Source organism: Oncorhynchus mykiss, chromosome 11, assembly GCF_057628025.1.
Source record: "Oncorhynchus mykiss isolate SJ-2025 chromosome 11, ASM5762802v1, whole genome shotgun sequence".
NCBI classification, from domain to species: Eukaryota; Metazoa; Chordata; class Actinopteri; order Salmoniformes; family Salmonidae; genus Oncorhynchus; species Oncorhynchus mykiss.
Window position 1 is genome coordinate 27,537,436 of NC_143032.1, and position 15,788 is coordinate 27,553,223.

Consider the following 15,788-nt stretch of genomic DNA (forward strand, 5'->3'; position numbering starts at 1 on the left):
CATCATTCTTTATGTCATTGATCTTGATTTCAAAATTCTTCTTTTTGTTGAGTTTTGTCACACAATTCCTCAATTTGCAGTAAGTCAGCCAGTCAGATGTGCAGCCAGACTTATTAGCCACTCCTTTTGCCCCATCTCTTTTAACCATACAGTCCTCGTCATCCTTAGAAGGACAGTAGACAACATACTGTACAATAGGTCACAATATTTGTCAATTCACTTCCACAAATATCCACAATCGAAAAAGGGAGAATCTGTTTTTAAGTAGATACTCGAATTACTAGACATCAACTTCTTTGAAAGAGTGTATTTGTGACCAAAAGTGACAGAAGTACCAGTAGCTACTATATATTTTTGCCGATGTTATTTAATCGGCAACCGGATGATGGCGGCCGAGTTTAGCCCCACAGTTTCCCGGATGTAGTGGTGGGAGGGAAGCGGGTGGTTTGCAGCCTGAGCTTCGCTTTTTGGTAGATAGGGGCAGTTGGTGTTTGCGAGTGGGAGATGGACCGTGAGCCCTCTTCTGATTAGCGAAGCCGAAGAGCTCCTCAAAATAATCAGAACTATTGAAATAATAGACGAGAACGGGTTGCTGAAATAAAAATACAACATATAACTTAGTCCATCTTTCACATCCACTCCACACACACTAACACGGCATTGATGGTAATGTATGCAAGGAAACAACCGAGACTCAGCGATGGGTAAATAGCTCCTAACCTTACTTCTATTCAGAATTTCCTCCTTAGCTTTGACAATCCGCCATTTTTATTGATACCAAAATAAGTAGACATTTATGGCAGATATTCAGCTGTTGCTGACTATTGTACAGTTAAGTTTTTTTTAACATTAATCTTTACAACCTGTTTCTTAATTTTTTTTTAGGTGCAACGACCGAAGGGATTCACAGCCCTACCAGGTACTTGTTAATGTTAGCTAGCAACAAATAAGATTAAAATGGATACTCTAGTGCAGGCTTCCTGAACACTACAGGCCTCAGTGCGGAAAATAAATCGAAAAGTAGCCAATTTCCTTTGAATTTGAACAAAAAAAGAATGCTCTGTTTTGTTTTCATAATTATGACCGGCAGATCGAACTTTGCCTTATGAACACATTTACTAGCGAGTTTTATTGGAGTTCAGTTAGCCTGTTAGCTAACGTTAGCTGGAATCCCGGCCTATTCGTAATATGTCACAGTAAGACCAAAGATCAGAAGTATGTAAACAACGTTCAGTTACCAATTTGCACAGCCATCTAAATTAGTTTATCTGTGCAATTGAATAATTATACCTAGTTATATGTCAAGACACAGCACTTGAACTACCACGGATCTATTGATATAATTTGGTGGATTTCAAAATGTGTCGTTTAACCCAGCATTTAGTTTATTCTTAAATGCGCAGAGTTTAGTCTATTTCCAATGCCCATCCATGGAGCCATTATAATAGCGTGTGACGTACTACAGGCACAGCTGATCTAACTACAAGATTAAGTCACGACTTTTTGGAATTTGCAAGACACAAACACTTTTTATTGGCAATGATATTTGGGCACATTATTTATAGATTTTGGTCGAGCCGTTCTAATTGAGCATTGCTCTGAACCGATTGCAGTTCCAGAATCTAACGTTATTGATGTCTTTGGTGTTTACAGACGCTCAAATACTCGTCGAAGAGTCACCCCGGTGGTGATCATCGCCATGACAAGATGCGAGACACCGCAGATGCCACTCCTCCATGTAAAATGTATCGTCGATCTGACAGTCCTGACAACAAACACATCGATAACTCGGGGCATGGCAGGGCAAAGGCAGTCCACACGCACCGGGCCAGAGAGAGGGATGGAGGTGAGAAATATGTCGAAAACGATCTTGATTCAAACAAGCCATTTATTTGAAGTAGCGAACCACCAGTGTCTGACTTAATTTCTCCCTTGGCTAATTTTACTACTGATTTGTCTGCAGCCTTAATATGTTAAACTGAATGATATAGCCTAGGATGATATAGCCTACACCTATTCAGAAATACTGCTATGTTGCTAATACAACAACAGTAGGCCTACTTTCTCTCATTAGGTTGCTTTTCTGGATCTGAAGCACAAGGCAACAGTTATGACTGAGAAGTAGTGTTTGGTCACATGCCTTAAATCGATCTTTAATAGTTTGGTGTGGTTAATTTGGCAACCATTGTTGTGATTCTATTAGGCAGGCAGACAGCTAGCCACATTTCTCAAACTGTTTAATGACACTTTTTTTACCTGTTGCATTGTCAAACATTAGTCGAATGGTACTTCATATCTAGGATAGGGAAGAGGAGACAATGTTCTGAGTGCTGTGGTGAAACTAGACAGTCAAGTCATGAAGGCTAGTTGGCAAACGCCAACTCAGTAAAGTGCATCTCCTTGAACTAGCGCTTCAGTTTGCAAATGCACAATATTAGATGAATAGTTCTGTCAACTATTTGCTTATATTTGATTAATTCAGGTAGCCTCTGTAAACATTTCCTTAACTATCCACTAGTCTTTCATTGTAATATTATTTTGGGAATAGTATTCAAACACACCAACTTTGGACACTTGGCAGTGACATAACAGCATTATAGTGTGCAACCTTCATTTCCCATTGTTATACTTCTGTTTTGCATCTGGTTAACTCTAGCTGTGCATCATTCTTTAATACATCTTCAGATTATTTAGGCTAATTTACAGGTATTGTGATAGCCTTTTTCTTGGTTTTGGTCATTTTATCCAAAATGTCTGCTCTCTCCCCTTGCCCTGGAAATTGGTCGCTGTTTGTCTTCTTCACCCACAATGAGAATAGCTTAACCTAATGAGACATGTACGAACAGTGAAAGACCAGTGTATAGATTATTTCACTTCATCAATATCTGGCACGGGTCTAACATTTCACCGAACCCACGGTTTGCTACGTTTTGGGGTCACGTTTCGGTACAGCGGGAAAATGAAATTTCCAACAGTTACTTTGGTAGATTTTTAAGAAAATACAAAGTGTTATTCCTGATTCCATATATGTTCATGAATCATAATGCCTGATGAGAGAGCAATCAGGAATAACAACACTTTGTATTTTCTTAAAAATGAATGAAAACACAGGATTACTCAACAATAAAATACAGTGCAATATGCATGTGAAATCAATACAAACATGGCTCAGACATTCTATAGGCGTATGCTATAATGTTTTCTTACGAAGATACAAATATGCACACTTGTGTGACTTTCATAAAGCGGCCGTGTCTGTAGCACGGGATTTGTCATTTCCCACTCAGGGTAATGTGATGGGCTGTCACTGTTAAGTAGCACTCTGCAGTCCATCTGCAGTAAGCGCAGTGCAGGGTGCATTGGCCAATTCATTGACAACTTCAGCTTTAGCTTGTTTATATATAGAGCGGGTACTACCTGTTTGCTGAAATGGTTGTGAGAGGACAAAGTTTGTAACATGGCTCGAGCACCTTCACGAGGTGCTGAAACCCCCTATTCTTCTCAACCACAAGAATGGGCGCATATCCACAGGAGGAAACATGCCTATCGCTCTTGTAATTTCATGGTCAGAATCGGCTGCGTGAATGCAGAGGGGTGAAGTTTTTTTTTTTTTTTTGCCTTTGTCTTGCTACAGTGGTAGGAGTACTGGGTCGATGTCGGTGTAAGTGTGTCAACATGTTTGAGGTGTCGTCAGCTGCATAGGCTATTTTTGGTGAGCAGTGGCGACATATTTTGTCCATCGCCGGTTGAAACCAAAATGTTCCTAAATTGGAGATTTTAAACGATGATGAAGAATCCTCCTGGTTTATTGAACCCACCACTCGCTATAGAACAGAACTTGTTCCCCGCTGTGCCTCACAAAAGGACAGTTTGAAATGCTATAGTTGTTTTAACAATGCTGAACGAAAATATAAACGCAACATGCAACAATTTCAATGATTTTACAGAGTTACAGTTCGTATAAGGAAATCAGTCAATTGAAATCAATTCATTGAACCCTTATCTATGGATTTCACATGATTGGGCAGGGGCGCAGCCATGGGTGCCCACCCACTGGGGAGCCAGGCCTAGGCAATCAGAATACGTTTTTCCCCACAAAAGGGCTTTATTACAGACAGAAATACTCCTCAGTTTCATCAGCTGTCCGGTTGGTTGGTCTCAGACGATCCCGCAGGTGAAGAAGCTGGATGTGGAAATCCTGAGCTGGTGTGGTTACACGTGGTCTGGTTGTGAGGCTGGTTGGATGTACTGCCAAATTCTTTAAATGACGTTGAAGGCGTCTTATGGTAGAGAAATGAACATTCAATTCTCTGGAAACCACTCTGGTGGTTATTCCTGCAGTCAGCATGCCAATTGCATGCTCCCTCAACTGTGGCATTGTGTTGTGAAGCAACTGCACATTTTAGTGGTCTTTTATTGTCCCCAGCACAAGGTGCACCTGTGTAAAGATCATGCTGTCTAATCATCTTATTGATATGCCACACCTGTCAGGTGGATGGATCATTTTGGCAAAGGAGAAATGCTCACTAACAGGGATGTAAACAAATTTGTGCACAACGTTTGAGAAACAAGCTTTTTGTGCGCATGGAACATTAGTGCAATCTTTTATTTCAGCTTACGAAACATGGGGCCAGCGCTTCACGTTGTGTATTCATATTTTTGTATAGTTTAAATAGCCTGGAATGATTTACTCAAGAGGCCTACAGCAGTGTAGGCATAGCCTATTGGCCTAGTGTGTTTGTATTGTAAATATATTTTGGTTTCATAGTGTGGACCGTACCAAGGTCCCTGTACCTAATTGTTCGGTACAAATACGTGTACCTTTTACACCCCTAATGTCTAGCTGAACATATCTGTGGCACATGGGAATATGTAACAGTGGCAAAGGCTGCGTTTACACAGGCAGCCCAAATCTTTTGACTAATCAGATCAGCATTGAAATGTATCTGATTTGAAACTGGCTGATTTTATTATTGGTCAAAAAAATTGAATCAGTGGGAAAAATATCAAAACCTCCCTGCCCTGTAAACGCAGCCAAAGGGACATCTGGGCCCATATTCAACAAAAGTGTCAGAGGTCTAGGATCAGGTCCCTCCTGTCCGTGTAATCTTAGTCATTATGGTCTAAAAGGCAAAACTGCAGCTCTCCCACTCTGAGACACTATGAATACAGGCCCTGAATTGCGTTCCCCTATGATAAGTCAGTGCATACACTGTAAATACTACACTGAAAAAAAGCCTGCCTAATTACATATGATCAAATTCATGACAGAGTGAACTCAACATTGTATTTCATCTAGGTAAAACATGCCTCTGATATACAAGCTCGGCCTATGATTGTGAGAACTATTTTTTTATGGGGAGTTATATCCTAAGTGCAAGGAAATGGCAGTACATTTCATTAATCAATTTGCTTTCGCTTTGACATGTTAGTTAAATGATACATACATACTTTCCTTCCCCCTTTTCCAGCAGTCTTTCACTGTTGGTAGGCGCTAACTAACATTCATCCCATACTATAGACCCGATGCGTTGTAGCCAACTCTTCGATCATTCTTCAACATACCATATGAGGAACAAAAGAAGAGATGGCCACAGCACCTAGGCCAACTGCATGGGACGAGGCTCAGAGTTAAGGACAAGGGCTCTGTTCTGCATTTTAAAAGTATCTGAAATCCTTGAAGGAAATCACTCTGACATGATGTGATTGTTGAGAGCAATGCAATGGCGAGCTTTCGAAAAATCTATCTAGTAATGTAAGATCAATGATTACTTGAAGGAAGGAAAAATGAATGTTTTGAAAGTTGCCGAAGTTGGTCGACTAGACGTTGACAGCTATTTATTACCCCATAGTCTTTGATGCACAGTGACCACAAACTAAGCCTCAATGTTCTGGTTTTCACATGAGTCACAAGGCTTTAGGACCTCTAATGCACAGTGGCCCCATCTTCTCCTGCCCGTTTGTCAGTCTTCTAACCTAGAGATCTGCATTATTTCTATAAAAGTTAGATTATCACAACATTTACGCTTGCAAGGAAATAAGTGTGACAGTCATTTATGTGATAATGTCTTAATTGATTTAATTTGTTGGCTGTTGAAACATCTTTAGATAAAGCATACCTCCATACCCAACCATATTTATTATTACATGTCTGCTGCTGATTCTGCTGGCTGCACAGAGCTGTCACAGCTAATAGTTGTTCTGGGCAATGGCTGGCCTTTTGGTTGCCATAGATATGAGTGTTTGACACCTCTACTTCCCTCACCTGCTTCGTTCAGGGATGCCCTGTCATATGGGCCCTGGTGGTCAAAAGCAGTACACTATAGCCAGGTTTCCATTGTTACTTTGAAGTCTACTCAGGTTGGGCTGGCCTTGGTGGCCTAGCTCAGATTACGTTTCCACTGCCTCCAGAAATGAGAAATGTCATCTTGCTTGAGCCTGTATGTGACTGCAGCTGGCTTTGCTAATGTTGCTAGCTAGCAAGATGTTGAATAATTTAATTCACCCTCACCATGCAGTAACTAACATTTTCCCATACTCCTGCCAGTGCCAGCCGGACTTGGAGCCATGTACTAGCATGCTGATGTTAGCGTCGTTGTTGGCGTAACAGGCTAGCTATGTAGCTTAACCTTGCTTGTCTTGACATTGGCTATTAGCTGCTAGCTAACCAAGCAAACCACATTACATGTTTGATATGATGTAGCTAGCTAGCTTTCAATACAGGGGCGGCAGGGTAGCGGTTAGATTGTTGGACTAGTAACCGGAAGGTTGCAAGTTCAAACCCCCCGAGCTGACAAGGTACAAATCTGTCGTTCTGCCCCTGAACAGGCAGTTAACTCACTGTTCCTAGGCCGTCATTGAAAATAAGAATTTGTTCTTAACTGAATTGCCTAGTTAAATAAAGGTTAAAAAAATTAATAAATACGACCTGGCCAGCTAAAATTCCTACTAGTTCACGTTAGCTCGCTAGCGTGTTTCAACTCTGATTTGTTAGCGTTTGAGGGATGACTGTTATCATAATTTTATTATGCAAAAATGAATGCTGTATCCAGCTGTGGTGTTAATTCGTGTCATGTCTGACTACTGCAGTACTGCTTGTCCATGTGCTAGCTAACAGCAACAATCCCAGACAAGCTAGCTAGTCGTTTTCAGCATCCAGCAGTGATCGTAGTGTGGTTGCGTAGTAACGGCGCCACCAGCCCGAATTCTCATTGAGTTTGCAGCAGTAGTGAAACTGGGCCGTGCTCTCCCGGGTTTCCCTCGAATTTGAGAATTCCTTTCGAGACAGTTCTGCATTAGATGGCGCTATTTCTGCCTCTGATGCGTTTCCATACAGGATTTGCCCCAGTGTTTTACTAAAAAGGAACAGACTTAACTTTTTCCATCTACGCCGGGCAGCAACCTGTGTCCCACTGGGAAAAGGCTCCGGCGAACCTACTTTCTCTTGGCACCGAAGCCAGGCCACTGGTACTTTTCAGCTTGCCTTTACATAACTGTGAACTTTATCACCTTCTCACAAAGCAACTGTTTTGAATATGTAAAGGTTGATGCTGGTTTTCACTGTCAGCCCTAGCTCTGGAAACACAATTTCCCTAATATAACATGAGGGTTTACAGTCCAGTAAAAAGTTCGGACACACCCACGCATTACAGGGTTTTTCTTTTTTCTTTACTATTTTCTACATTGTATAATAATAGTAAAGACATCAAAACTATGAAATAACACACATGCAATCATGTAGTAACCAAAAAGGTGTTAATTAAACAAATCCAAATATATTTTAGATTCTTCTTGATGACAGCTTTGCACACTTGGCATTCTCTCAACCAGCTTCACCTGGAATGCTTTTCCTACAGTCTTGAAGGAGTCCCCACATATGCTGAGCACTTGTTGGATGCTTTTCCTTCACTCTGCGGTACATCTCATCCCAAACCATCTCAATTGGGTTGAGGTCGGTTGATGGTGGAGGCCAGGTCATCTGATGCAGCACTCCACCACTCTCCTTCTTGGTCAAATAGCCCTTACACAGCCTGGAGGTGTGTTGGGTCATTGTCCTGTTGAAAAATAAATGCTATTCCCACTAAGCGGAAACCAGATGGGATGGTGTATCGCTGCAGAATGCTGTGGTAGCCATGCTGGTTAAGTGTGCCTTGAATTCTAAATTGATCACTGACATTGTCACCAGCAAAGCACCACCACCTCCATGCTTTACAGTGGGAACCACACATGCAGAGAGAGTCCATTCACCTACTATGTGTCTCACAAAGACACGGCAGGTGGAACCAAAAATCTCAAATTTGGTCGCATAAGACCAAAAGACAGATTTCCACTGGTCTAATGTCCATTGCTTGTGTTTCTTGGCCCAAGCAAGTCTCTTCTTCTTATTGGTGTCCTTTAGTTGTGGTTGCAGCAATTCGACCATGAATGCCTGATTTACGTAGTCTCCTCTGAACAGTTGATGTGTCTGCTACTTGAACTTTGTGAAGCAGAGGCTGGTAACTCTCTAATGAACTTCTCCTCTGCAGCAGAGGTAACTCTGGGTCTTCCTTTCCTGTGGCGGTCCTCATGAGAGCCAGTTTCATCATAGCGCCTGATGGTTTTTGCGACTGCTCTTGAAGGAACTTTAAAAGTTCTTCAAGTTGTCCGGATTGACTGACCTTCATGTCTTAAAGTAATGATGGACTGTCTTTCTCTTTGCTTACTTGAGCTGTACTTGCCATAATATGGACTTGGTCTTTTACCAAATAGGGCATCTTCTGTATACCACCCCTACCTTGTCACAACACAACTGATTGGCTCAAATGCGTTAAGAAGGAAAGAAATTCCACAAATAAACTTGTAATAATGCACACCTGTTCATTGAAAAGCATTCCAGGTGACTACCTCGTGAAGCTGGTTGATAGAATGCCAAGAGTGTGCCATGCTGTCATCAAGGCAAAGGGTGGCTACTTTGAAGAATCTCAAATATAAAATATATTTTGATTTGTTCGACACGTTTTTTTTTTTTGGTTACTACATGATCCCATATGTGTTATTTCATTGTTTTGATGTCTTAACTATTATTCTACAATGTAGAAAATTGTAAAATAAAGAAACTCATGATTGAGTAGGTGTCCATACCTTTGACTGGGGTCTTAAACGGGTAAATCGCGAGCTACCGGTAACTTGCCATCACAAACTGTCATAAACATAAAGCTCCCGGCCACTATCCAATCAAAGCCACATTGACATTATCCCACCCCTGGTTAGCCACTATTGGCTTAAAAAGCCAAACGTAACTCTATCTGCCAATTTAATTTCCAGCAAGATTGACCGTCTGTCTTTTTGGTGTGCGTCTGTCCATATGTAACCATTTAGTAATGATAACTTGTGTCTTGTAGGTAGACAGACTTTCCCCATAAACCTTAATTAAATGTATACTGCAAAGTAGTCATACCTGACAACTGTGTTAATTTGATTTGTGTCCATTGGATGGCTATCGTGTTTTAAAACTCTGCCTTGACATGTGCTACATCAGTAGGGCTAACGGCAGAAACACTGCTCGACTGACACGTTCCGCTCTTGCTAGATACTCAAAAGGGGAATTACACTCAAATACACTGCTCAAAAAAATAAAGGGAACACTTTTAAACAACACAATGTAACTCCAAGTCAGTCACACTTCTGTGAAATCAAACTGTCCACTTAGGAAGCAACACTGATTGACAATAAATTTCACATGCTGTTGTGCAAATGGAATAGACAACAGGTGGAAATTATAGGCAATTAGCAAGACACCCCCAATAAAGGAGTGGTTCTGCAGGTGGTGACCACAGACCACTTCTCAGTTCCTATGCTTCCTGGCTGATGTTTTGGTCACTTTTGAATGCTGGCGGTGCTTTCACTCTAGTGGTAGCATGAGACGGAGTCTACAACCCACACAAGTGGCTCAGGTAGTGCAGCTCATCCAGGATGGCACATCAATGCGAGCTGTGGCAAGAAGGTTTGCTGTGTCTGTCAGTGTAGTGTCCAGAGCATGGAGGCGCTACCAGGAGACAGGCCAGTACATCAGGAGGAGGCCGTAGGAGGGCAATAACCCAGCAGCCGGACCGCTACCTCCGCCTTTGTGCAAGGAGGAGCACTGCCAGAACCCTGCAAAATGACCTCCAGCAGGCCACAGATGTGCATGTGTCTGCTCAAACGGTCAGAAACAGACTCCATGAGGGTGGTATGAGGGCCCGACGTCCACAGGTGGGGGTTGTGCTTACAGCCCAACACCGTGCAGGACGTTTGGCATTTGCCAGAGAACACCAAGATTGGCAAATTCGCCGCTGGCGCCCTGTGCTCTTCACAGATGAAAGCAGGTTCACACTGAGCACGTGACAGACGTGACAGAGTCTGGAGACGCAGTGGAGAACGTTCTGCTGCCTGCAACAACCTCCAGCATGACCGGTTTGGCGGTGGGTCAGTCATGGTGTGGGGTGGCATTTCTTTGGGGGGCCGCACAGCCCTCCATGTGCTCGCCAGAGGTAGCCTGACTGCCATTAGGTACCGAGATGAGATCCTCAGACCCCTTGTGAGACCATATGCTGGTGCGGTTGGCCCTGGGTTCCTCCTAATGCAAGACAATGCTAGACATCATGTGGCTGGAGTTTGACTTGTTTTAAGGACATTACATCAAAGTTGGATCAGCCTGTAGTGTGGTTTAATTTTTTATTTTTTTATTTTGAGTGACTCCAAATCCAGACCTCCATGCGTTAATAATTTTTGTGTGATTTTGTTGGCAGCACATTCAACTATGTAAAGAAAAAAGTATTTCATAAGAATATTTAATTCATTCAGATCTAGGATGTGTTATTTTAGTGTTCCCTTTATTTTTTGGGGCAGTGTATGTCTCCTTTTCAGGCCTCAATGGTCTTCTGGTGTGATTTAAGCATTGACATGGACTCAGAACATCTATTTCATTATCTCAGTAATTGTTATATTCAGTGTAAAATTTTTTTAAAAAAAAGCAAAATCCAAACCAGGAAAAATATGACGTAAGAAGCAGTATTCAAGAAAATAAAAAATAATTTTATGGGTCCCCCAAGGGTTTTAATAACTTATTTTACTAGGTATATTGACAGAAACACATATCTTGTACACAAAGGACCCAGTGAAGAGTTGAAGGGTAGAAGAAAAGAACGGGCCTATTTGAAGGCAACAAAATAAAAAATAATCAGAGTAGCTTGCAACAAGTTTGATTAAAAATAATAATACTTTGCTCTCATGTTAAAGGCTGAATACAGTGGAGTAGCAGTGACTGACACCTGCCCTGTGGGAGAGGAGGCTCTCTCACTGATACATTGACATGCATGCGCACACACACACAATCATCCATCCTCCCCCTTGGCCTGCATCCACACGCATTATGGCCCAGTAAATGTTAAAACACCATTGTATCTGCATCACAAGGAAGTTTAAAAAAAAAATGTCTTATTAGATGGGTAAAGTACTCACTCATCTGCCAGTTATCTGACTTTCCTAGTTAAATGTAAAAAATCTGCCAGTGATGCAACTTTTTGGCATTGATTTGTAGTAAAACATTTGTTAATTGTAAGCTTCAACTTTTTAGTTTGAATTGGAGAAGTATCTTTCTGGCAAGTCAGTTTTCCTCTAAATGTGTTTACACCGTATATGCACGTACTGTATCTGAAAAGTGGTCAACTTGTAAGTTGCAATAACTAAATATTGCAGTGTCGGTTTGATTAGACTCACAGGTTTATTTTTGTGTCTGTATGATGGTAGTTGGATGCCCGTATCAGGGCTCCCGAGGTACGGAGTGGTCTAAGGCACTGCATCTCAGCGCTAGAGGTGTCACTGCAGACCCTGCTTCTGTTCCAGGCTGTATCACAACCGGCCGTTATTGGGAGTCCCATAAGTTAGGCTACTAGGTTAGTTAGGCTACCATTTATCTTGATTGGATTTTTAATTACACAGACAGAATTGGACAGATGACAAAGGACTGTTGTTATTGTTCCATAGCTAGCAATATGACAGTATAATAACAAAGTTGCCTATTGGTTGAATTAAAAACCATCTACCTTTTTGTTCTTTTCTAGGGACGAGTTATTCTCCACAGGAAAATTCACACAACCACAGCACACATCAAAGCAGCTCCAATTCACAATCAAACCCCAGCAAGACATCAGACGCAGTAAGTACAGTACCCGCTTACCACCTCTCTGTGTTGTTGACGCTATGTCATGGTGGGCTGGGCTCTCCTTTCCCCAGCAGTGTGCGATTGTTCACTTCACTGCATGGATTTGAAATGATTGTATTAAGAAATATGGTGTAAACTCCCTCTAGAACATGCCTATACCACTCCAATGATTTGAAATGTGTGTGTGGGGGGGGGGGGGGGGGGTGTACAAGTGCACACTTCAGGAGTAAGGAGAGACTATTGTGATGAACCCCTAGTGATTGATGTATTTAGCACATTGAAGAGGTTCAGACAGTCTCTCTTTGAGTGGGAATCTACAGCTACACTCCAGAGACTGGACCAAGACCTTGTCCTGTATGTTGGTCTTTCTATAAATAATGAGTCCAATGTGTGACATTGGATCCACATTTAAAAATGTTTTGAAACTAAAATAAATATGATTTTTATTCAGTTCCACATGTGTACTAAAAGGAATATATACCAATTGACCCATAACTCCACCTATACAACAACATAGACCTAGGACTATATAGCCTTTAAGCAGGGTTCATACAGACATTGGTAACTGTCAAACCCTCGCTAAAACACTTAATCGAGCGGGCCTATCTAATCGACATGGCCCGGGTATCCTGGAAGGATATTGACCTCATCCCGTCAGTAGAGGATGCCTGGTTGCTTTTTAAAAGTGCTTTCCTCACCATCTTAAATAAATAAGCATGCTCCGTTCAGAAAATGTAGAACTAAGACCTGATATAGCCCTTGATTCACCCCAGACTTGACTGCCCTTGACCAGCACAAAAACATCCTGAGGCGTACTGCATTAGCATCGAATAGCCCCCTGCAATGTGCAACTTTTCAGGGAAGTTAGGAACCAATATACACAGTCAGTTAGGAAAGGTAAGGCTAGCTTTTTCAAAAGAAATGTTCATCCTGTAGCACTAATTCCAAAAAGACACTAAAGTCCATGGAGAATACGGCTGGCCATGCTCTCCACCTGGCTACCCCTACCCCGGCCAACATCTCAGCACCCCCTGCAGCAACTTGTCATCGTCCCCCCGCCGCCTCTCCTTCACCCAAATCCAGATAGCTGATGTTCTGAAAGAGCTGCAAAATCTGGACCTGTACAAATCAGCTGGGCAAGACAATCTGGACCCTCTTTCTAAAATGATCTGCCGAAATTGTTGCAACCCCTATTACTAGCCTATTCAACCTCTTTCGTATCGTCGGAGATCCCCAACGATTGGAAAGCTGCCGCAGTTATCCCCCTCTTCAAAGGGGGAGACACTCTAGATCCAAACTGTTATAGACCTATATCCATCCTGCCCTGCATTTTCTAAAATCTTCGTAAGCCAAGTTAATAAACAGAGTTCCTTCTCCACTATGCAATCTGGTTTCCGAGATGGTCATGGGTGCAACTCAGCCACGCTCAAGGTCCTAAACGATATCATAACCGGCATCGATAAAAGACAGTACTGTGCAGCCGTCTTCATCAACTTGGCCAAGGCTTTCGACTGTCAATCACCGCATTCTTATCGGCAGACTCAATAGCCTTGGTTTCTCTAATGAATGCCTTGCCTGGTTCACAAACTACTTCTCCGACAGAGTTCAGTGTGTCAAATCGGAGGGCCTGTTGTCCTGACCTCTGGCAGTCTCTATGGGGGTGCCACAGGGTTCAATTCTTGGGCTGACACTTTTCTCTGTAGACATCAATGACGTTGCTCTTGCTGCTGGTGATTCTCTGAGTCACCTCTACGCATACGACACCATTCTGTATACATCTGGCCCTTCTTTGGACTCTGTGCTAACAAACGTCCAAACGAGCTTCAATGCCATACAACTCTCCTTCTGTGGCCTCCAACTGCTTTTAAATGCTAGTAAAACTAAGTGCATGCTCTTCAACCGATTGCTGCCCGCATCCTGCCGCCCGACTAGCATCACTACTCTGGACGCTTTGGACTTATGTGGACAACTATAAATACCTAGATGTCTGGTTAGACTGTAAACTCTCCTTCCAGACTCAGATTAAGCATCTCCAATCTAAAATGAAATATAGAATCGGCTTCCTATTTCGCAACAACGCTTCTTTCACTCATGCTGCTGAAAATACCCTTGTAAAACTGACTATCCTACAGATCCTTGACTTCGGCGATGTCATTTATAAAATAGCCTCCAACACTCTACTCTACAAATTGGATGTTGTCTATCACAGTGCCATCTGTTTTGTCACCAAAGCCCTATATACTACCCACCACCGTGACCTGTATGCTCTCGTTGGCTGGCCCTCACTATATATTCATCGCCAAACCCACTTGCTCCAGGTCATCTATAAGTCTTTGCTAGGTAAAGCCCACCTTATCTCAGCTCACCAGTCACCATAGCAGCACCCACCCATAGCACTTGCTCCTGCAGGTATATTTCACTTGTCATCCCCAAAGCCAACACCTCCTTTGCCCGCCTTTCCTTCCAGTTCTCTGCTGTCAATGACTGGAACGAATTGTAAAAATCACTGAAGCTGGAGACTTATCTCTCTAACTTTAAGCATCAGCTGTCAGAGCAGCTTACCGATCACTGTACCTGTATACAGCCCATCTGTAAATAGCACACCTAACTACCTCATCCCCATATTGTTACTTATCCTCTTGCTCTTTTGCACCCCGGTATGTCTACTTGCACATCATCATCTGCACATCTATCACTCTAGTGTTAATGCTAAATTGTAATTACTTCGCCACTACGGGCTATTTATTGCCTTACCTCCCCACTCTTCTACATTTGCACACACTGTATATAGATTTTTGACTGTACGTTTGTTTATCCCATGTGTAACTCTGTTGTTTTTGTCGCACTGCTTTGCTTTATCTTTGCCTGGTCGCAGTTGTAAATAAGAACTTGATCTCAACTGGCCTACCTGGTTAAATAAAGGTGAAAAAATAAAGGCATGCACGCTTAATACATCCATAAATAGCGAATATCACCAATTAATATCATTTTTGAATTTCGCGATCGCTGGTTTTATAATGAGAAACATACCAAAAACCAGGGTCCTTTTGGAATGGAAGGATTTGTATGGAAAGCCAAGTTGAAGACAGCATTAATGTTGTCGTCCTCATAATAGCCGCAAATGGTTTTACCGCAAGCGTGGCGCATGACCCTTCAACTGAAGAGGCGGGAAACAAACTAAGGTGGCCACATCTCACAAAATGGATAAAAACTGAAATCGCAGGTAGTTATAAGGGCGAAAGGTAACTTTATAATTTGGCTACATAATTACAAGGACTTTTCAAACAATATTTTCCAAATATAGGCCTATTCCAATAGACAACATGAAGGTCTGAGCTCCAAGTTCAAGTAGGCTACGTCAAGTCCCTTGTATTGTTTTACAATTACAGGTGTAACATGGAAGACAAAATATATTTCATGTTATTTCAATACTAGATATTATTGTAAATGTAATTTGTCAATATATCCAGAATAATTAATAAGAATAGCATGGGTGTTGCGCAAACAGTCTATACACACAATTGCGCACCGTGGACTGTGCACAAAAACATATGAAAACATGAACTAATTCATTACCTTGATGCTTCTCTTCAATCTAACGATCCTG

General features: G+C 42.0%; 1 protein-coding gene across 1 annotated transcript in view; it reads left to right on the forward strand.

Moving 5' to 3' along the window:
* Nucleotides 1-420: 420 nt before the first annotated feature.
* Nucleotides 421-15,788, forward strand: part of waca (WW domain containing adaptor with coiled-coil a) — a 44,408-nt gene continuing 29,040 nt past the window's right edge. Inside the window, exons 1-4 of the mRNA XM_036935253.2 lie at nucleotides 421-704; nucleotides 886-919; nucleotides 1,654-1,846; nucleotides 12,081-12,175. Coding sequence (XP_036791148.2) covers nucleotides 664-704; nucleotides 886-919; nucleotides 1,654-1,846; nucleotides 12,081-12,175 — 363 coding nt within the window. The 5' untranslated portion in view covers nucleotides 421-663. The remainder of the gene's footprint in view (nucleotides 705-885; nucleotides 920-1,653; nucleotides 1,847-12,080; nucleotides 12,176-15,788) is intronic.